Source organism: Takifugu flavidus, chromosome 14, assembly GCF_003711565.1.
Source record: "Takifugu flavidus isolate HTHZ2018 chromosome 14, ASM371156v2, whole genome shotgun sequence".
NCBI classification, from domain to species: domain Eukaryota; kingdom Metazoa; phylum Chordata; class Actinopteri; order Tetraodontiformes; family Tetraodontidae; genus Takifugu; species Takifugu flavidus.
In genome coordinates, this window is record NC_079533.1 from 3,455,027 (window position 1) to 3,479,279 (window position 24,253).

Sequence of the window (24,253 nt, forward strand, 5' to 3'; positions counted from 1 at the left end):
CCTGCATCAAAAATAAAAGTTCTAATCGAAAAGGTTTTATTAAAACCATTAAAAACACCCTTCATGACATTAAAAAGTACAGTGAGCCTCTCATACTCACTGTACACGTGGAACACAGTCTCTCACCTGGAGCAAAACGGGCACTGGTCCGACACAGCAGTGTTCATTCTGGAGAGGAGAGCGTTCAGGGCAACAGCCGCATGTAAGAACCTCAACTGGAGGTCCCCGGTCCTCTTCTTCAGGGGTGGCTTGTAAAGGACCCTCCAGCAGGGGCGGGCTCTATCCCCACGACATATGGGGGAGAAGCCACTTCCATTTTTCAATTTTTCTTTCTACTTTTTCTGACGTGTCTAGCCAATTTTTCTTTTCAGTTTCTTCGTCTCCAATAAAAACATCTAGGTACTCTAGGCCGTCCCTCCACCAGGCAAGATCCTGGGGAAGGACCGGCAGACCATTTTCCCACCTGCCAATGGCCAGGGCTTCACTCTTGTGCCAGTTGACCCTGGCCACGGACAGGCGGTTGAATAAAACCGTTAAATTAAATAGGGTGTCCACGTCACTCTGCCTACGCAACACTATTATTATATCATCTGTGTAGGCAGATAAAACTATTTTTTTGTAAAAAGACGGCAAAAACAGGCCATCCAAGTTTGTACGGATCCTAGAGAGGAGGGGTTCACGGGAGAGAGTGTAGAGTATTCCGGAGACGGCGCAGCCCTGCCGGACGCCTCTACGCACCCTGAAGGAGGCACACAGACTGCCATTGAACTTCAGCATACTCGCAATGTCAAAGTACAGGACGCAGATCATCGCTATGAATCCAGGGCTGAACCCGAACCTCTCCATAACCTTCCAGAGGAACTCGTGTTCAACCCGGTCAAAAGCCTTTTCCTGGTCTAGCGAAATGAGACCAGTATCAACGTCCAATGATCTGGAGACTTCCAAAACATCTCGAATTAGGTGGACATTATCTACTATGGACCTGCCGGGCACACAGTAAGTCTGGTCCCGGTGGATGACCTGCTCCATAGCTTCCCTCAGCCTGGAGGCCAAGGTCTTGGACAGAATCCTATAATCCACACACAGTAGAGACACAGGGCGCCAGTTCTTGATCTCACGCAGGTTGCCCTTTTTTGGCAGGAGGGTGACCGCCGCTCTTCTGCAGGACAATGGCAGGGAACCCGAGGCCAGGCTTTCATTAAAGACCTCCAGCATGTTGTGGGCCACAATGTCCCAGTAGGCTTTAAAGAACTCTACTGTGAGCCCATCGACACCTGGAGACTTCCTTCCCTTCATGCTGAGCAGGGCGGCGTGGAGCTCATCGAGTTGCAATGGCCTGTCCACCGCCCGCTGCCTTATCTGGCCCGGCTCCACGAGTTCCTGCCCTGTGCTCGAAAGCAGTGAATGGATTATTAGGTTCTGTCCACGCTTTTTCTCCAGCCCAAAGAAGAAACTAGAGGTAGCATCCATCTCAGTGAGGTCTTGAATCCGGGACCTGACCAGTGCACCCTGTGCCCGACTGTCCAGCAGGCTGGCCAAGGCCATTTTTTTGGATTGGAGGGTTTCAATACACCCTCGATCTCCTGTGGAGCTGCCAATCGCCTCTAGCTCCACTATCTCCATCTCCAGGTCTTTGATCGACCTGCGTGTGTCCTGCGTGGCATTGAGAGTATACTGCGGGCACAGGAGCTGTATCTCTAATTTACCACGGTCCCACCACTGTCCTAAGCATGTAAAATCGGATTTTTTCTTTCGAACTCTGACCAGAAATGACATAAAACCACTGTAAAACTATTGTCCTGGGCTAGGCTGGAGTTAAAATGCCAGTAGGCTGGGCATAATGTTCTTTATAGTGACTTCACCTAAAACCAGCGAGTGATCGGTAAAACCAACTGGCATGATGTTACACTGCCTAAAAACACTGAAGTGAGCCTACCGTCACCTAGGCGGGACCAAGTATATTGCCTGCTGTCTGCGTGCATCCTCCTCCACACATCCACCAGGCCATGAGAATAGGCCAGCTGTCTTAGACAATGTTGCGAGGCTGGGTGAGGCTCTGCATGATCGCGGTCTAAAAAAGACTCTGTGCAGTTAAAATCCCCACCCAGGAATAAAAACTCTCCATCCCCACAACCATTTAAAGCAGTGCTGACTTTTTCCAAAAAGCTCTTCCTCTTTGTACACTGGTGGGAGCATAAATATTAATAAAAACCAAGAAGTGGTTCTGGAGGCGCACGTTCACCAGCAAACACCATCCCCTCACCACATGCTCCACCTCCAGGGACGATGGAGTAAAGCCCCTTGAAAAAAGGAGGCCCACTCCACCACTGAGGGTGGTGTTGTGGCTCAGCAGCGCCTGCCCTTCCCACTCCTTCTCCCAGTCCGCTTCGATGCCTCTGTCACTATGGGTCTCCTGGAAGAAAATGACATCAACGTGTTTTCTTCTTGCTGTGTCGAACACAAGTGCCTTTTTTTTTTTTTGCATCCCTGGCTCCGTGGACATTCAACGTTCCAATTTTGAATGTATTCATGGCGAGGGGAAAATTAAAATCAAAGACAGTAAAAAATAAATGCAAGGAAACATCATAAATGTTTTTTTGTCAATTGAGCTGTTTTTTTTGCCTTGCCCATGTGCTTCTTCAGCCTAAAAATTTCAGGGTCGGTGAGATCCGACGTTGCCTTATTCCTAATTAAAAAGCTCACTGACCGGATGAAACAGAGCCTGTCAGGGAAATATGTTCCCAGATCAAGGCCTTTCATTACCTTAGTCTGCGTAAGGAACTTTTTAAATAGTCTTGGAGGGTACAACTCAAAATCCTGCCCGTCTGGCATTGTGCCAGACAGTTCGCTGCAGTCTGATATGGACTCGCAGCCGCTGGTGTCTGTGCCTGCGGCTGCATCCTCTATCCTTCCGGTTTTACCCCCCTTGTCCTTCACAGCGCTTTTTCGCTACTTTCGCAGGAACAAGCCACCACTCGGACGCACCACTAGTGCCTTCACCTGCGCCCACTGCTTCCTCACCTGTGCCCACTTCCCCCTCACCTCGCTCCCCTGTGCTCACTGCCCCCTCACCTCGCTCCCCTGTGCTCACTGCCCCCTCACCTTGCTCCCCTGTGCTCACTCCTCCCACACCCAGCTCGCCAGCCGCTATCCCTGGCACCCCAAGTTCACCTACCACCTTACTCACTCTACCCAGCTAATCTGTTTGGATCATGTCCCCAGTCTTTCCTGCCTCATCCAGTTCAACTGTTTCGCCCATTACCTCACCATTTTTCCTCAGTTTATTCGAATCACACACCACATCAATCATCACCACCCCAGTTAAATCCACTTTCCCCCCTGCTTCACCACTCTCGCCATCCATTTCCACCACCATCTCTACATTCTCACTCCCTCCACTCACCTCAGTCTCACTCACACACTCGCCCCGTTTCTCCTCCGCGTGCGAATCCGGCACCACTCCGTCCGGGACAGCGGGGCCTCCTTCCGCACCAAACCACCGACGCCTCGCCCCGCCGCGTCCGGGTCCGCGCAGCTCGGACAAGCCCTGGCCATGTGCCCCTCCTCGCCGCAGTTGAAACACTTTAGGGCAGAGGAGGTTGCAAAAAGGGTGTAATCAAAATCATCCACCCGGACGATGAACCGATAATTAAACTCCTTCGCCCTGTTATTGAGAATCATATGAACCTGCCTGTAGTGAGACACTACGTATCTCAGCAGCGGCGATTTGCACCCCGACAGCATCTTCCGAATAGGGGAAACCACTTTCCCATGCCGGGATTGCTCCCTTACCAGGAACTCGTCGCTAATAAACGGCGGCACATTGGACAGAGTAATCCTTGCCGCCGGTTGTGTCAGCGGAGTCACTTGGATGAACTGTCCGCCAACAGTGATCCCCGTCTCCACCAACTTGTTCACCTATTCAACCTTTTCTAGGAACAAAACCACCACCCTATTCATGCGGGTGGCGGACTTCACCGAGCTGTGGCCGATTTTTTGGCCCACAGCCAGCGCCACCTCCTCCACACTAAGCACGGAGCCAGCTCCCACTCTGACTCTGTGCTTCCTGCTCAAGCCGGTTAAGCCGGCGTTGGCCGCCATGATGGCCGCACGTGGTCGGCCGCCCCACAAACTCACACAAACACTCGATAAACTAATATAAACTCGCAAACACCACAATAAATTAAACTATATTGTCCAGCATTCACTCACACAAGAAAGAATAGGAAAAAAAGTGCTTTCACACGGTTTTTCACTCGTTTGCTCCTCCGCTCGCACCCTCTCACGTGAAGAGAAGAGAAGAGACTGTAGTTTGAGCATTGTGTACCTTATTAAGTTCCAGTTGGCCATATTTGTTTCATTACTCAAATCTATTTGATTAAAGCTTTTAAAGTGATAATTCCAGTGTTTCTGAAGCCTTAACATGACAACAAATTGATTAATTCAGCTGAGCTTGTTCATAATAATAATAATTTACATCATCAAATGGATGCAGGGGGATGAGTTTGGCAGGGGTGTATTTTATTTCAAGTTCTAAAGCAAGCATCTTTTCTGAAAAAAGGCTTTGCCAGAGTCCATGAAGAACCTTTGAGACAATATCCTGCCACCCCTCAGGTGATGACTGTGAAGGAAGTGAGTAGAAGCATCATCAACCAGGACATAGTCACATAGGCCAACATCCCCACTGAGCCCTTGTTTTGTCGACGTTACGGAAAAACCTTCACCCAGGTAACCAACCAAACTGCCCCTCTGATCCTTTTCATCTCCAGTAACCACAGTAAAGAGATTAAATTCAAATATTCATCATCCTGCACCTTCTTCTGGTGTCCTTGGTTCTCTCTCCATAGCGCACAGCCTGAATTGTCAGCCAGAAGGATTATTATTTGGAGAGTTTCTTGCCACACTAACTGGCAAGGACAAGAGAGCAATGCAGAGAAAATCAGTCCTGACACACTCCCACATTACAGTTAGCACATCCTCTGCCAGTGTGACGCCATCGCTCAGAACAACTCCAGATCTTGGAGGTGGTCTTCCTAACCAGCCTTTTGTCCCTGATTTTGCCGCTTGGTTGTCCTGCAGTGGGCACATTCCTCCATGCTCTCCTACTATCCTGGCTTCACTCAAACTCTGTATTTTCTTAGGCAATGTTTCTCCATAACTCGGGATGCCAGAGCATTGATATCTACTTCTCCAGTGTGTCCAGAGGAAGTCTTCCCACCGCCCTCCCACTTCAACAGGTCTTCCACCAGGTCTTTCCTCAGAATGTCATCCTCACTGGATGGATTGATTCTCCAAAACCTTCTACTTCATTCCCCTCGTGAAGCTCTCCTCAGCAGCAGAGATTAGGACCTGCTGGTCTGACATGTTTTCTATCTCCTATGTTTCCCAAGGATATTGTGTCTGACTACGGCTGCTGACAATGGGCATCTTGGAGTTAATTTCTTTTGTGGGTCAAGTATGCCCATAACTCTTTGGTCTCCAGCATCACTGTGATGTCACCCGTCATGGCCTTCCTGGGTTATCAGCCACCCTTGTTCAAGTTCCAGGAGAACAAAGTGGCAGCGCCCTTGGTAAGGGCCAACCTGCATCGCTGCAAGAGAGCCTGGTCAGCACTTTAATCCTGCAGAAAAAGTCCAGTGAGCAAAGTGTCCTCAGACAGACCTTCCTCTGGATAGCCTGGATTTATACTGTGCCCTTTTTGCTCCTTTAGCTTCCCTCCATGTGCCCAGGTCTGAAAATCTGCAGTTAGATGTAAAACCTCTGTGGTTCTCTGAGGTTAAACCCTGGCTGCTTAAACATATACCTGTTCAGTGGAAAACATTGCATCCTCCACCATGTGACTAGCTTGCGGGTGACAAATACCTCCAGCTGTCTGTTGTAGCTCACACCCTCTTCTCTTTCTTTCTGACCTCGATGCTTGAGCCCCTGTCATGCTCCGCTCCTCCTGCTTCTCTGCAATGATGCCGTTCCCTGCCTCACTGACCAGTAGGTCCAGTAAGGCACTCTGAGTTAATTGCCTGTTGACGGGCAGAGCTAGTCCTGCACTGCTGGATTGCGGGCTCCCATGAGAGTACAGCTGGCTGTTTCAATGGCTGCTGTGGTAGTGAAGAACAGCTGTGAAGTTCACCCAGCACTTCTACCCCCTTTTGGGCACAGAGGGCCTCAGACCCTGAGACCACTTAGAATTTGAACATGTATGACTTCTTTTAATGAATGCTTATTAATAGTTTTCTGCCAAAAATCATCTATTGGTGAGTTGATTAATTAAAATTCTTTCTATTTTAATCACAAGACAATTTTTTTCATTTCCTTTTTTAGAAACTGTAAGTAAGCAGTTGTTATAATAGAGCGACACATGGCTGACATGGACATGACCTTGTCTGAGTGTTATTCTCATACAGAAACAAACCAGACCTTATTAGTAAACCCTTGTATTGTCATATTTTTTATTCTGTGAAACTGACCTGAAGATTTGGGTAAATTCTTCCAGTCCAGTGAGTTTTGAGTGTAATTCTGTCTATTGTACTGCCCATAGACTGTACACCACAGCAGTAGCACAGTTGAATGGTCAAAACATCTGTAAAATACCACAACATTGTCATCAGTATTTCAGCCATCCTTATTAGCTACCAATTGTATTGTCTAAATCTGCTTTTTAACTTTAAAAATATCTAATCTACACTGAGCATATGGTGGAGAACAGTAATCTATAAACTTACTAGTTCTCACCTCCATGTCAACAGAATTCCCAAGCATGGCACTCTTCCACACGGTTGGAAGAGGTATCCTTGAAAACACGCCCTTCTTTCATTGACGTGGAAGATTAAACAAGTCTGGGCTGTATTGGTCAAAGCCAGTCAACATTAAAATGGCTGGAAGCGATGAGGTTAATTAGGTTGGTTAGTAGTTTGAAATGAAATCTGTTCTGAAAGCCAAATTTTTTGGACAGGCTTTATTTCATGTTGTCTTACTTCAGCTTTTTGTCTCACCGTTTTACTGTCAATTATTTGCACATGTCAAGCAGGTCCACATGGTGGGAGGGAGCTCATCTTGTCTTTCTCACAATGTCTTTCTCCCTGTTGGTAGACGTGAACAGCTTCCACATTTCGGCCTGTCTTCCTCCTCGTCCTCTGATATGAGGATCAATTAAATGAGTGATGGTGCATTAGGCCAGTCCGGTGGACTAGCCTGCATCTGGGTTCTTGACCGTGTCCAAATGACTGTGGATTGTTAAAGGCTAACCTTTCATGGTCATCCCCCAGGCAGGTACTGCACCCCAGCTTGATGTTCTTCCCTGAGATTTTTATTGAAAGAGCCGAAAGTCTCCTCCGGTATGAGGATCCTTAGCGGTCGCCAGAGAGTGAGCAGGGGAAGGGGGTGTGGCCAGCTGGTGGGCTGGAGGGGCTGGAAAAATGACTCCCAGTCCAAAACTATTTAAACTATAGGCTTTATATATATATACACACGTTTGATATAAATGCCTGTAATATTATCTGAATTGTTAAACTATCCTGATACAACTGGCTACCCTGTGAACAAGGAATGCTACATGTTTTTCAATGCATTTTTGCTCTTGTAGACCTCATATTTTCTAAATTTGAGTCACAATTTTCTGTTTCTTTATCTATAGTTAGTCTTTTGTTGTTAACACTGTAACTACTGTAGCTACAGGTGATTCAATGGTTCAGAAAATGTACACCAAATACAATTTGTCATAGTTAACAGCCCATTTTTTTCTGAGACCGTTGACATCTGTATTACTGTAGTTTGAAACTCAAAAGTAATTAAAACATTACATTACAAACATTCCATTCCATCTGTCAGTCTACCATAATCTTTAGCGACTGCAATTAAACTATGTTTACAAGTGTGAAATACTTATAATTTAGCAAATTGCACTTGATATGCTGCACATCTAATCAGTGGAATGGATTGATTTTAGTGTCCTGATGATGTCATAGGATAAACACACCTGAACCCTTATTACCTGATGTGCAGATCCTCTTAATTAGCTTCCAGTTTCTGTAATTACCAAGGATATGAATAATCAGCTGATAGGAAGGCTATCACATGGGATACTTCACCCTTGGCCTAATTTTTCCAACAACTGCAGTCATATCGTTCTACTTTTGACAGTCCCATTTTAGAAGTTTCTGTTTCTGTTTCCCGCTTTCTTTTTCATGAGTTATGTCGTATTTGTCCATAATATTGTAAAATGGCTCATATTTGGGCAGATATTTTGGAGGTCTCACACGAATAAGGAAAGTAGAGATTGTGTTGACAGTGCTGTGGCGTCTGCTGCTGTGCATGCAGATCTAAACAAATGTATAATGCAGATAAACTGCAAGTAGAACAAAGTTTTGCCAATGCAGATTGTTGAATGCGTCTTTTGTAGCAGAATAATTGATATTCTCGCCTTTCAAGCCCCTGAGAGATTCCTATGACTTCTGCTACTTCTTCTATCATTCTTTGTCTGACAGTGATCATTTTGTGTGTACACAACAGGAATGCAACTCGCAACCCAGGAAAGTATCTTTGGAGTGGGGTTACACAGGATATGAGCTTTTGATTAGATTTCCAGCCTTGAGGATTTTAGTCTGTTCTTATTTGTGTCGTTATTGATGCAAAATCCCACGAGTGATCTCTTTGGATCTTGTATCCACTCAACCAAAAATGTCCTTGTGCCTCATGTGGACAGAGACGAAAGGAAGACGGTATCAGTAAGCTCATGATGGCAAAGTCTGGTTTGAGGGCACATTGCCGGTCTTCCAGCACCAGTGGGTTGTAAATTATTTTGTGAATATACCAAAAGACCATCTCTGATGGTCACGCTTATTCCAATGGTGATAAAAGCTGAGAAGATATGAACAGCTCACCAGTGGATGATTTGTACACGGACAATCAGTATCCCAGTTTCCTGCAGCTAATTATCATCGCCTCATGTTTCTGTCTTCTTATTTCATTTCAAAAAATCATTTTCTTCCACAAAGGTCCTTTTTAAAAAAAATTTAAAAAAACTTAATTCAGTGTTTGCATGAACCTTTGCTGTCTACCTTCAGAATAGAGAGAAAGACAGACTGCTTTGCTGTGAACTCTCCGCAGCTGTGTTCTGTGCTGTTCTCATCAATGCACTTCCTGCTGACTGACTGATGTGGAGCTCTGCTGCCAGGGCTTAAGCAGGAGTTGTTATCATCCAGCTACTCGCTGCCACGCTGCACCTCCCCTCAGATGGCTCTGGGATGTTCCTACAAGTGTTATGGAGAGGCTGGGCAAGCCACGAGGGAGCATCACTCACCACACCACAGGAACCCTCACAGGTCTCAAACCTCAGACCAGACCAAATGCAGGAGAAAGCTGATTGTGCAGCATTGTTTGCTAATCCAGCAGTGGGGGCTAGCACAGATTGTAATGGTAAATCTTCAAAAACTTCAGCCTAATCACAATGGTAATGCCAGATTCTTTACTAAAAACCAAAAGATATGAGCACACCACTCCTGTTTTCTGGTTCAAAAAGACCTGTCATCCTTTTCATGGCAGGATGTATACATCATCAATCTCTAATGTGCCACAGCATATGGAAGTGCAACTGGCAGCCCATGTTACAGGGCAGTAACTATGGCTGAGAGAATGCTTCAGTCATGTCTCTCTCTTTGCTCCTTGTGTTTTGGGACTATAGGATTGCTTATTCGGGGCTACTCGAACAACACACGGGCAGCAGGAACACTTGACCCACACTCGCCCTGTTGGAAATGTATTCCAATAAGCACAGAACAAGAATCTTTGACTGCGATGTTAATTTGATGCAGATGTTCTGTGAGGAGTTCTGTGGAACACAGTTGCACAAAAGCCTGGATGGTTTGGCACAACTCCTGAATGTGATTCCACTGCTCCTTTAATTTAATCAATCTCTGCTCTCAGTTTACCATAAGCTGTCATTCATCCGAGACCTACCTGCCGACCTAGCTAGCTAGCTAGCTAACTAACTAGCTGCCTACCTACCTACCGATCTACCGATTATTAAATTGGACTGTTTGTTGACAAATATGTTATGAGTGATCTGATCTGAAGTGCTAAGTCAAGGTGAGAGTGAACATTCACAAGGTCTGTGTCACATGTTTTAAAAGACAGGGGGTTATAATAACAGAAAATACATCTGGGTGCAATTTAAATTATAATATATAATGGGAAATATATTTGAGGTTTGATAAGGTTATGAGGTGATTATCAGGACTATTTTAATGGAGAGGCTGTAAGAATTTGCCAGCTATTGCCAGCTGATTAGCATATAAATTAGCATCAAAAGTTTCCTCCCTCAATATTGATGACAATTGTCCAAGTCTACATACTTGTAATTCAATATGTTCTCGCCCCCAATTCACATTCAAACTTAGTCAGCCGTTGCCCTCCAGGGTTCATTGCTGCAACATATACTCTATACTATAGAGTCTATATAGTACAGAGTATCTGTTGAGATACTGTATAGAGTCTATACATTGGAAACATGGGGGTTGTTCAATAGATATTGATGGTATTCTTGGCTTTTCAATAATCCAAATGTATGTAGGACAACTCACCGATAGTTAAGGGTTACAGTCTGGATCAACAAGAAGCCAAAAATAATAGCAACAGCACCTGAGTCAGCAGGTTGACTGTCAAAAAAGTTTGGAAATCTGTTCACTCTAAAAAACAAGTTTTACTGAAATATTGTTTATTTTTTAGCTCATGTGATGAGTGAATATTGCAGCCTTCTCTAATATTACCGGAGAATTCTTGTGTTGCTAGTGCCTGCTAGTTACTGTTTAAGGCTTATCAGAGAGGGAAACTGTCATATCAACCTCATATCAAAACCTCATATCAAGGATATCATCTTCGATGTTGAATGGCATGTTGTGGTGGTCGATAAAAGGTGGTTGTCAGATGTCTAGTGTGGCTTTGAGACTGCCATTGTGCTCCATCACTTAGCATGGTAATTAATCCCAAGTAAAGGGCTGCACCCCACGCTCCACAGGGGACACTCCCACTGGGCTCATCCTGCTTTAATTGAGCATGTTTTTCAGAGACCCACCATCCCTGGGATTACATTAGATCCCTCTAATTCAGGCAGCCTGCCTGCAATAGACGTGGGCAAACTGAACACGGGAGGGAGGAAGGAGAGCCAGAAAGCTGGGAAATGTATAAATAAACCAAACAAACAAAAACAGACTCTGTGTTTATTAAAACCCCTGGGATAAAAAGGAAGGTGAGCACTGGAAATCATTAGCACACCAGAGTCAAACTCTTCTCATTTGATCTTGCTCATGGAGGAGCAAATGTAATTTAGCTTCCTGCGAGTAATTTGTTTTAGCAGTTAGCGTAGGTTCCTTTTAATTTCATTTTGCCTGGCATCAGTTTTTCAAATAAGTGTTTTTATTTTGTACAAAGCACATCTTTGTGTAGGCTCAGGGGTTCAAATACTGGCCCTCAACAGCAACTAATGTTTATTCATCTTGGCTTGTTTGCATGTGCAGCAGACAGAATCCTGACAGGAGTGCGCTGTGTTGGATTTTATTTAACAAGACTGTATAATGAGGCGGCTCAGATGTACACTACAGCAGCGAGCAAATCATGGGAGGGGAACAACAAAGTGTTTTTGCCTCTGCAGCTTTCATTATGTAGACGATAGCGCTGACACCGATGCATCTCTTTCAGTGGCTCACCTTCTGCCCTTTTTCTCTCAAACTTGTACAATCTGCTCAAGTCAGGAAAGAGGTATCTCATCCCAGGAACTAAAAACAGATCCCCAACATCCCAAAATAAACTTAAATGATCAGGAGGGCAACTGAACTGGGCAACTGGAGGACAGAAAAACTGTCATTAGGAGATGTTGTAGTTCCAAAGCAACTTGTTCGTTGGTGCTTCACTATCTGTGTGTTTGTTCATGTGCGCGCACACTTGGAAAAGTCCATTCAAAATATTGCACAGTTTTGTACAAAAAAATACTGATAATATTATTAAATTCTGCTCGTTAAGTGACTCAGCCTAAACATGTTCATTCATGGAAGCTTTCTTGCAGCATTCACGGGGTTGTTAGGGCACATTGTTGTCCTTTTTCCCTTCATTTCTCTCTATTCTATAAAAGCAGGCAAGCAGAAGGTTGCAGCCTATAATGCGTAAAGTGGTAAAAAAAAAAAAAAAAAACATAACTGGGTTGATTGTTAAGTGCACACAGCCCGGTTTTTATCAGGAATGAATATTATTGGCTCATTTCCAGGATAGGCCTAATGATGAGGAAAATTCCCTAATAAAAACGTAATGCAGTGGGCAATGACCCACAAGGTCACTAGAGACAGTCAAAGTTAATAGTATGCCATGAGGTGTGAAGAGTTAAGTGATTAAAGGCACACAACCTAATCCTGATGTTTTTCCTCCCCATCAAATGGGGATTGAAAAATAAAATGAGGTCTAAATCTCCAGAAGTGGACATTGTGGACATTGACAAGCACACATCCACGCTAATACGAGCTTTGAATAACACATATTTCTGCACCAAACTCACAGACAACCATCAGCCTATTTTCAACTCTAATAGTACAATGTCTGTTTTCTGGAGGAACCATGTGATGAGTCACGTGGGTTCCGTCACCTGTTTTTTGTGCCAAAGCATGTGTAGCAGACCCTCTGCTCATCAGTGTTGTCCTGCATGTGAGGCAGAATTGGAGAATCAGTGTGCCACAGATCCCCATTTCACCGTCTCCGTGAGTAACATCTATGATGCTCTGTCTCTACCCAGCGGAGGACCAGGCGCGCTGCCATATCATGCTGTGGTGGACAGCAGTGCCTACAGCTTCGAGTCTGGTCCCAGCCATATTTTAGATGCACATGCCCGACATTTCTATCCAAAACCTGCAGAGGAGCAATGTGCTCCAAGATGGCAAACGATGTTTGATTTGCCAACACATCTCCAATGATTAAAACGTAATTCGCACAAGCAAGCCCCTCCTCCCCAGCTTGTTCCTATGCATGTTGTGATAGGCAGACAGAACCCAGGACCTAACAGAAGATGGAGGAAGATGTGGGGGAAGGGAAGAAGCTGTTTTGCTCTGTGACTTTTTGAAACAGAAAATCAGGGCATATATCAGGAAATTCTATTCCATATGATATTCTATAAATCATATATAATGGGCAGTAAATGAGGAGCCTGTGATGACAGCATCAAATGATCTGTGTTGCCATTGACCCTGGCGGTTACTGCCATCATTCACAGTCCCTGTCCAGCTTCTAGGCGAGCAGGCAGGATGCTTCCAGACATGCAGGCCAACCTGCCTCACTCTCATAAACAGACACTCATCTGTGTGTCGTGTTGATTTAGTAAGATGGCAAAGACTAACTCAAAAGTTAGGAACCAGCAGATCCTAAGGATGATATCATTCATGGGCAGCAATATGTATCCATTACAGAGGAATTTTTTAATCACGATACTCTAATATATTCTACTAAGTAATGTTGATTTGCTCTAACAGCCTGATTATAGGCTATTTAACACCTTCTGTTTGCCTTTAGACATATATCTGTAATTTGTGCTTGATCGACTTCACATCTGTTATCCTTTGGGAAGCGCTCAATTTCAGGCCAAAACGGAGAACACTGTTCACACAACTGCTCATTTGATGTGGTCGTCTCTATAGTACAGACAGTTTTTCTGTGGGCAGCTCAGGCAGGAGACTGTGGTGAGCTGCTTTGCCATGCTCAACAGCAGAGCGCTATCATTGAGCATTGAGGCAATGGCTTCTCATGTTCCCTTCCTTTTGAGCCAGTATCACTCTCAGCTGGAGAGGATTTGGAAAGAATAATTTACTCCTTATTTTGCACCAATGTAAACAAAAGTCTCAACTGTTGGACAGAGGGTAGAGAAACAAAAAAGGAGCAATGAGAAATGAGCTCTCAGTGAAGAGAGAGGCACAATCTTAAGGGCTCCAGATGCAGGTCAGTATCAACAATCTAAGAAGCTGAAGCTAATGTTTGACATTCTTGTCTTACTTAAACTTAACACTATGGTCTGACTGTACAGTATAACACTGACTGTGTGTAAATAGCATTCAGGTGTGTGTACAATTTCACTTTTCTTTGTCAAGCCCCTCTAAACTTAATTGATTCCTTATTGTGCATGACTGGTGTTTAAATAAGATCTTTCCGAGCTCAGTCTTTCTCTGGCCCTGCCAATCTTAATAGCATTAGTATGTTTTTCCGCTGTATAATCTATTGATTCCGGCCAGTCATTTTAAACTCCTGTCATGTCTTTTCACTAGACATGTTCCACTAATAACCATGTTATTTAGCATTAGTGAGAATTTTTTCATAGCTTAGCAATGCAGGAATAAGACACTATAAATTTTCCAGGTCCTACTGAGATCCTGCAATCATTCTGCATAGATAAACTAATAAAAAAAGAGTTGCAAGCAACATATTGCATAGAGGTTCAGTGAATGAGCTTGGACTTTTTTGTATACTCGACATGTAGCTTGTGTTAAAAAAAAATCTTGTAGACACATTCTTTTATTTTTCGTTTTCTTTCGATATGAGCTTATAAAACTGTGCTATCTGTTCTATAACACTGTCAGAGTTGGTTTTCACCCTTTTTCTTCCTTCATTATAAAGGTATTACTATTTGATTAAGCTTTTCCCTTGATGCTTTGTTGCTCTGGAAAATTTGCATCTCTCTATTCGTTTCTGAAAAAAATAATGACAGGAATGCGTTTTTCTTTCGCTGTCTGTTTCTCCCCTCCTAATCGCGAGAGGTCTTCATTTAGTGGCACCTGCAGAAGTGACAGGTGCTGGGATGAGAAGTGAAAGAGAAGAGTTGATTAAATCATCATTAATTCACAATGCAGAAAGTCAATTCTGCTCGCCGTCTACAGCGATATCCTTTTATCTTACAGTAATGAGCTATGGCACTTTCACATTGGGTAATCCGCTGTTACATTTACTTCACAAGCAAGGGCAAGTCATTGCGGCTAGTTTCTATCTTCATAATCAAAGCAATTGGCTGCACAGCCAGGAAAGAGGGAAGAACATAGAAAAGAACAGCCAGTCATGTTTTTTATGGATCCAAGCACAGTGGAATAACTCAAATGTTGGCCATTTTCAAAGCACTTGCATCTGTGAGTTTATTAGTGTGTGTCCTTGTGCAATGACAGAGCAGCAGCTTGGATTACCAAAATCACTTTGTGAGAGGCTTTAATATAAATGGAGGCAGTTGAGGGCGCTATGTTTGATAATTTTGCTCATCAGACCTCATGAGCACTAATGAGAAGACAGAGTTTCAAAGCCAACACAGTTCAGAACAGATTTATGGTTATTCATCCAGGGCGCCGTCCTAATAAAGATTTTCCAGTTGGATTTAAGGATTTTGTGTTATTCCACATTATTTATTCTGTTGATTTGTACTTAATATTAAAATTGCGGCTGGAATGCTGTAGGTGGATAATGAGAGAAATGGAGTGCAGAGGGCTTTCTAAGCGCAGTGCTCTGTTTGCCCAGTGCATTTATTGCCTCTGCATAATTTATGAACCGCTGAAGCTGACCATCATGGCGGTGTGCCGCTGGCAGCCCCTGGGGCCATATGGGGCAGGTCTGTAAATTGGATGCTGTTACGATTGCAAGGCTGTTTTTTTGCCATCTAGCCTCAAAACAAGAGAAGCTATGAGTCCATCCAGCTACCTTTGAGCCCAGCAGGGCCCTACATCAGCAAGCGAGAGCAATGGTGGAGCTCTCTGTCAAACATTTGCTAGGTTGTCATTCATTTTACTTCCCCTACCTCCCTTGGCTCAGTTCTTCTTCTAATCAACAACTGTCGATCCCTCCCTGTCTACACACACACTGAGTGTGCTCACCCTGCTCAGACTCCCTCAGTGCCTTTTTCATTAATGACTCCAGTGCTTCTCTGCACCTCAACCATATGCACAGCACTGAGGGCTGCCAGTCACCCAGCATCACACTAATTAATTGATAAAGAATTAAGTGGACCTTGAAATTAAAATTGGAAAGAAAAAATGAAATATACCCTTTTCCACCCTTCACTTACCAAATTCCCCTCCTCTTGTCATTGTTGCTTCCCAGCTTGAAGCATGAACAGAATGTCTTGAATTAGAATTCTGACATTAATATTCCAGCTCAGGTAAATTCATTAAAGTATTAATTAATTAATTAATTAATTAAGGTAAATTATTAAAATGAATCTTAATGCATTTCTTGCATCCATCCAATGACATCATAGTTTCACTCGCATTTGTTCATGAAGGTAAACAGCGAGGGCATAGTTAGAGCCCTTTTTCAAAAACGCTTATATATTCATAATAGGTTTGTTTCAGAGAGAACTTCATATTCAGCACTTTTAATTTTGTCCCTCTTTTTTTACTTTCGCAGTGTGACACCAAGAGTGACCAAGATGACAAGGTAGGTCAAGCATTTTAATAACATACGAACATCCTGTTCAGAACTAAGAAATAAGCGACTCGATTATTTATTATTAGGAAAGGATGGTGTTTGCTTCATTTAAATAAGATGCAACAGAACCGTAACTACTTTATAACAACTTTTAAGCTGTCCCTTGTAATATAGCTAGTTTACACACAGATAAATTAAATATAAGAGAGAAACTTCAGCAAATAGGTTGCACAGAAACCTGAGCCACAGCCCAGGAGAATATGTAGTCTATGAATCTTGTCACTTGAAAGCTGAGTGTTGATGGTAAGTCTTCAGAAGTGATGTCATGGCTGGGTATCGGGACTTTGCCTTCTTCCTTCTGCTGCTTTAATTCAAAAACGTAACTTTTGAGTTGAGCAGGTGAAAATAGCAAATGAGGTGTCCAAGAATGGTCCTGAGGAGAGCATTCCATCAACACTTGGCAGTCAGTCAGGAATTTTTACTGTACATTAGAAAATCTACAAGAAATAATTCTTAGTGCAACATGTTCCAATAATCAGTTTGTTTACAGCTTCCTTTTCTGCTTGATGTAATGGTTCATATTTACCATTGTTGTTAGGTCTTTGCTCTGCTGCTGATGAACAGTGCCAACTACACCTCTCCAATTCTGACCAATTGTTTGGTAAAGCAACGGTTTACATGGGAGGTCCTTCCTTCCTTGTGTGAAGGTCTAATCGCAGCTCAATAGCTGAGACTACACACCTGCTCTGCCAATATGTCCTTAGTTCATTTCCTGGAAAAAGTGTTCCGGGGGAATCTGGGGTCTTCCTGGTGTATAAGGCCTCAGTCATAACTGCTACTGAATATGCAGTATTGCTGTGTCTGTTATGCTTCTCTTTCTGTCCATTACTACATTATTGCCTCAATATTATTCACATCAGGGTATTGTGTAGTCGGTGGGAGGTCCCTTCTCTGCTCCCGAGTTCATTGTGCTGCTCAGTCTGTGTTTTGGTGTTTCCCCTGTGGCATGAACTGCTGTTTTTAGGAACACTGCTGCGTCTGAAATGCACAGTGATGTTATCCCTCGAGACGTTTCTTCTACATTACCCTGACAGTCCAGTCTGGCAGGATGGTTGCTGACAACTAGATTTGTTGACTTAATGAAGTGCCAGTTTGGGTAGCAGGATTGTGCAGTGTGTGTGTGTGTCTGCATGTTTTAACTACTAAAAATGTACAGAAATTCAATGTCAGCACACAACAAATCCACTTTAATTGATAAATGCTATTTAGGCTTCATTAAAGGCTGCAGAATATGTTTATATTTTCTTTTTACCTGTTGTCAGGTTATTTTCTGACCAGACAAGATTGTTCTTTATGAAAGATGATGTTTGGCTGTGTCCTTGGTTTTCCATTGGGTGGCGTGAGCATCTCTTTCCGGCTATATTTGTGATAACACTGTTGTTTGCTCTTTCATCTTCACCAGTAAGGACAGCACAGTCAAAAAATGTCCATCGTTTCCTTGCTGGTGAACCTGATACTTTGGTCCAGTGAACCTGGCGAAAGCTGCTATTTTCTGAATCTTTATTTGGACGTTTCACACAAGCGTTTCACACATTGCTGTGATGGCATTTTTTTTAGATTTATTCAGCAGCTGCGCCCCTCCAGGTTTGAAGAATTTACTTCACACTGCAACCTCTCAGCCTCTCAGACTGCGAAAAAAGACCAAGTTCCTGTGACCTCTGGACCACCATTTATATATTGTCTCAGTTATCCTTTCATATTGCTTTAATGGCAACACCATTATGCCAGAGAAAATGACTCTGATAATGCATTGCTAATGTATGATGAGTCACTGTTTTTATTTATCAAGACATTTATTTACTATGAGCGAACATGCATAACATTATTCAACTGTGTGCCTACATTCATTAGAATTAGTTACCTAAACTGAGTTAAATTTTAAACATCCAGAACAAAATTGGACCTTTGTCACTACATTGTGGGTAATTATAACAAGGCCTTTTAGGTTTAGCAACATCAGACATTTGTGATTTGAATCATTTGAATTAGAAGCTAATTGGTAACTGGAAACCTAGAAACACTACAGACTTTGTGATTGGGGGATACAGTAGGTACACGGTGGCGCCACGGGCTGACACTTTGCTTTTAAAATGAGGATATTCTGACTGGACAACTGTTGTAAGCCAAAAAACATGATTGCTTAATATCTGTTGCCGTATCAGGGCTATTTTATGTTTACTTCAAATAAATTTCCTACATCCTGTTCCTTTATCATTCCATGCAATGTTAGCCTGTGAAGCGTCCTCTTTAGAGATGTGGCTCCTGACAGTAATACATTTAAAGGGCCTGCAAACTCTTTTATTAGCTAAAGTCCTTCTAATGGAAACTTGATTTGAATGTATTCATCCCTGTTGCACGTTGTTGTGTTTTCAGCAGGATCACTCTGTCATTTTAGTCGAGCAGTGCTTGACTCTGAAATCTGCCCAGCGTGTTTTCATTTACATTGTGCAGCAGAATTGAAAGGATCCGTGTATGCCCCGCTCTCACCACATACCCTGGTGCAGTTGGGAATGTAGCTTTTGTCCTTGGGCTAATATGATCGTTGAGAGCTCTCTCCAATTCTTGAAATACAAAAGCTTAAACTGTCAACTTAAGGCTTATATTTTATGGCCACGGCTTATTGCAGTTGTTCATTAATCGCGTTATTGAGGCATTTTAAGATGGTGATTCTGTGCTATATTCTGCACAATCTTTATCACTTCGCAGGAATTTCTTTCTTTCACCTCTGGGCTTGAATTGAGGCCACCTTTTCCAGGATGTCAATGAATTGCTCCATCAGGAAGCACAAGCTGTAAATGTCATTTTGTAAATGCATATTAATGGCTGTGCACAAGAGTGCTGTGGTCTGCACTTATTGGAGGTTGGGAATCTGAGTGGGTGCTGTAGAGCAGTTGAGGGGAGTGGCCTTCACAAGAAATAAAAATGGGAACTCAAAACAATAAAAAAGGAGCAACAGTAAATATATTATGTTTGAACACAGGCAATTACAGCCGAAGAGTCAAGTTTCTCAATCACTCCGCAGCACAGTAGATAAAACCATTTCACACACTCCATCTTTCCCACCACAGTGGGAAAGATGAGTAATAAAAAGGAGAAAGGAACTTGTCAGTGTTAAAAGATTATGTTTTGCCCCTGCCAAAGGAAGAGAGTAGTGTTTACAGGCTTGAGTGGATGCTCACTGATCGAAGCTAAAGCTGATTGCACTAGAGTACCCTGTAGCCAGTGATTTGTCATGTACTTTATCATCCTTGTCACTCTGCCGAGTGTTGTCATTGGTTTTCTTCCTGCCCACCCCTCCCCTATCTCTGCTTTTCACCCAAGCGATGTAGGAAATTTGAATTTACTTTGGGGGAGTTAGATTTGTTCCTCGTGGATAATATGACCCTCGATGGAGTCAGATCACGGGTTAGTTGAAGTGATATTTGCCAGGTAATGGTAGTCGTACATCATGGCTGTCAGGCCGGGTTAGAAGGCAAACGCATTATAGCTCCATTTTAGCACTGCAGGCATGTGTGATTATTTTCCATAACCAACTATGACAAGGCTGCTCTGTGGAGTGCATTAAATTTCTACTGGTTTTCTTCCTCCCCGGGCAATTTTTGTGGCTTCCCTCCCTGGTCTGGGTCTGGATGCTGCTAAAATGATGGATACCTTCGGACTCCCAGAAGCACTGGCCAAGGTTAGCGGATGTCACTGATCTACATTGCTCTTCTCAATCCAATAACAGACAAATCCCTCGTCCCCATGAGGCACTTGCACATTGCCTGACATTACAGCTGGCCTCTCACCTTGACATATGGACATATGTGCCATTTTGTCCAGTATAATGTAGTAATTAATGTCATGTTCTATTATTTCTTTGAACAGCATATATAATAGAGTTAACCAAAGTATAGTGTCCTTATATAAAAGAGTATGTGGGACACCTTAGACTGTACCAGTTGAGTGCTTTTATTTCATTTTCTGATCCTCTTTTGTCCCTATTTTGATTCTACTCTCCTTGACAGGAAGGTCAGCAACATAAATGTCACCTCTTGCAATTGACAAATGATCGGCCTCCTGTCTGTTAATCAGGAGGGTCTCAGAGGTGGATGAGCAGGCGGAGCTCATTAGAGTCCCACAGATGAGAAATTAATGTGGAGATTCCACACCTGAAGGCCTGGCAGAGCCACAATCAGGGGCCCTGGCTATTAGGGGAAGGGTTGTGTAAGTGGACGGCTCGAGGTTTGGATGGGTAGGGGACCTAATTTGATGAATGACCAGGTCATCAGTCAGCAACACTCTCCAGAAGCTCCAACACACACTCACATGGCATGGGTTCCACCCATCTTCACACTGTACAGAGAGTGAAAAGCCACCAAGGGCCATCAGGATATCATTTCTGCCTTTGACTTACACTCCAGTCAGCAGGAGTAACTAGAACTAGCCCAAATCCAGATTTAGATTATAATACAGTTTATTTATATAACATGGCTGTGATGGTTCAGAATATTTGCATCTATTTTGGTTGACTTTTAGGCTTTCATGCTTCTTTATTATTTTTTTGTTATTTAATTTCAAAATCTTCTAAAAATCTCTTTTCCACTTGGCAAAGTCAAGTGGCCATGCATTCCAGAACTTTAAGTTACTGAGAAAGAAACAATATAACACATAAAAATACAATTTACACACAAGTCAGTTAATAATTTGAAGTTATTTCTGTATATGGGGTGTTATTTTGTTAAAATGATAAAATGAATAAATACACACTGTATCGGCCGTCTTTTCATGCCTTGTTTCCCAAATGTAACCCATATATCCCAAAACCCAGGAGCACTTTCACACCAGATCTGATGTGTGTGCTTGAGAATCAGCAGGCTGACACAGCCTCAGGAGTTCTGACCCGCTCTCATCTGTCTCTACTGACCTGTTTTTAAAAGCTTGCTTCTGTGATTGTACCTTGTCATCGTCCCAGCAGGTAGTTCTTAATTCTGTCAAAACAGTAGCATGTTTCCTGTGACTGGCATCCGCAGATAGGGGCCATGCTGGTTCTTAATCTGGTCGATGCAGAATAAACAGTGATGCTGTTTGATAACTGTGGCTTCTGTTGTGCTCTCTTCATGACGTTTACATTGTAACTGTATATTGTACAAGCCTTTTCTAAACTACTCCACCATTCATTTATGGCCAACAATAAAAAGCAATAATGCAGGGTTGCCAAGTCTTCAAATTGGTGGGAGGGAAAAATATAGATGCAGCAGTGAGTCATGTTTCAAAGGCAATAATTTAATTCCAAGCGCAAGCACAGTTAGTGGGAAATAATTCAATGACCAGCAAAAAACAAATACACTGATTGACTAAGCAAGGACTTTGCCATTTTCCCATCAAGGAAAAAACTCTTCAATGTAGTATTCTAAAAAAATGTTGCACAATGAGTCACAATTAGGTTTCAGTTATTATATAAAAGGCATGTCACATTACATTTGACTGAATGTTTTCAGATTCAGCATTTAAGCGCATCATTTACTGTCCACACTCTAAATGCTCTCAACGGTGCTGATTAAACTTCAGAGCTGCAATCCAAAAATATTTCTTAATCAGTGATAATCACATTAAGGCCTGTTGTGTGTCCATTTTTATTTACCTTTTTGTTTGTTTTATACCCTTGTCCTCTCAAGAGAGTTACTGCACAAGGCCAGGCTCAGGACTTCACCCAGGAAATACTGGTTATCCTGGATGAACATAGCCTATAATTGGTTGCACGAAAACAGGACAAGTTTATCCAGGACAAGAAACCATGGGACTGCAGTTAACCTGCTCCAGGCTATGCTAACCATTAAGGGTTAAGATGAATCCTCTGGTTCTTCTGCTGCCAATACTTTGAGAAATGAGAGTGCTACAGAAATTCCCTAATTTATTTTATATGTTACGTCATTATTCATCCTGCATCCAAATATTATAACTGTAGCAAATGTGTGTCTGTCTGTGTGTGTTGTAACTGCTAGAAATGTACAGAAATTCAATGTCAGCACACAAAAAATCCTTCACTTCAATTGATAATTGCTATTTAGGCTATAGTAATTTACCAGGCTGCAGAATATTTTTATAATTTAATTTTACCTGTTGCCAGGTTGCTTTCTGACCAGACAAGCTTGTTCTTTGTGCAGGATGACGCATGAAACACAAGACAACATGGGACAAATAGATTCAATAGACAACGAGTAGATTGTTTCTTTATAGTTAATCATGCTCTACATAACGCAGGTACTATGCACTTCTATTGGCTACATTAAAACAATAAACACTCTTGATTAGTGGGCCATTAACCCTACATCCTTCAGTTGGAATTATGTTCCTGAGGAATACAATGATATAAGTTGGGCTACGAACACATTAAGCTGTTCTACTGGCTGCCAGGCTCTTTTTAACCGCATTCGCATTGCCTTTTTTCCTCATTCTATCTTTTATTTCTTCATTTTGTTACTGAAGCAACTAGAAGAAAGTCACGTGTCCATGTTTCATTGTTACATCATTGATTCCGTGATTGGTCTTCTGGTCCTCATAAGAATGCTAAGACGCACTTAGGGCAGTGATCCACACCAGGCTTGACGAAGCCAATTCTTTTCAAGAAATCAAGAAAACAAACAAAATAAATCAAAACAACAACAATAAAAACAAACGATTTGTTGACCACTTAACACAAAAAGAATAGAAAAAGAGAAGGGAAATATAGATAGGGAAAGAGATCAACAATACATATTTACATAAGCATTAATGTGTAATCATATTTGCATACACACATACATATATAGATACATATATAGACATGCAAAGATGTATATGCATGTTCCTGTGTGATATGTGTGTTAGTCTGCCACTTGAGAGACTGGTGTGCTGCAACCCCACCACAGCAATGCAGGCAAGAGGCCAAAAGCAGCACAGAGAGACAGAATAGAATGACCTCCACAGGATGGACCAGACCAAAATTCAACCATCCCGATCTCGCCCCCAGGTTATATACAAGTTATATCTTAAATATACCAATCAATATAGGCTCCTCGTTGCTGTGGTCTGTGTGTATGTAGTAATGTGCATGTAGTTCTGCTGAATACAACTTGCAGCATGAACTGTATGTCTATGCCTGTGTGTAGCTGAATGTGTACATCTCTGGTAGGTCTTTATCACTGTATGGGTGATTAATTTGTGTGTGGGTGTTGATATTATAATGAAAATATTCTCTTTGCTGCCAACAAGGAGAGGAAGAACTGTGGTACTTTGTCTTCAGGTAAAGTTACATGAAGTGGCTTTAGAGGAGAGACAACAAGACAGACCTATATGTATCAACCAACATTTCTTCAGGTTCTAGCAAGCAGTTAATTATTCTCAAATATATACAGGTAAGTTTGACACAAACATGCAAACACCAGGGGGACTCGGGCTCTGAGTGGTCTTTGAAGTGACTATCCAAAATGACTTTTTTCAGTCTGTCACCACTGTTTACATGGTTATATTTAACTTCAATGGCAACTGCTTTTAGGGAGGAAGGACTTCCCTGTCCTGCTTGATCATAGTGGGGAGCCGTGGGGTGGTTCAGGGTAATCGTGCGGATAACAGTTTTACGTGCCTCGACTCTGTCCTTAAATCCTCTTTGGGTCTTCTGTCATAAAAAAATCAACAGGGCATTCAAGACAGTAATGATTGTCATAGCTCTTGATGGTAAACAAATGTTTGTTAAATAAACAAATGGGACAGAACACTAATTTTTATTTAAATGATCAGGTTGCTGCATTTG

At 42.7% G+C, this 24,253-nt stretch overlaps 1 protein-coding gene across 10 annotated transcripts in view; it reads left to right on the top strand.

Annotated features, from left to right (window-relative positions):
* Window positions 1-24,253, top strand: part of auts2a (activator of transcription and developmental regulator AUTS2 a) — a 222,542-nt gene that overhangs the window by 120,028 nt on the left and 78,261 nt on the right. For all 10 annotated transcript variants that reach the window (XM_057053825.1, XM_057053833.1, XM_057053832.1 and 7 more), the window contains one exon: window positions 16,402-16,431. In XM_057053825.1, the coding sequence (XP_056909805.1) occupies window positions 16,402-16,431 (30 nt within the window). The remainder of the gene's footprint in view (window positions 1-16,401; window positions 16,432-24,253) is intronic.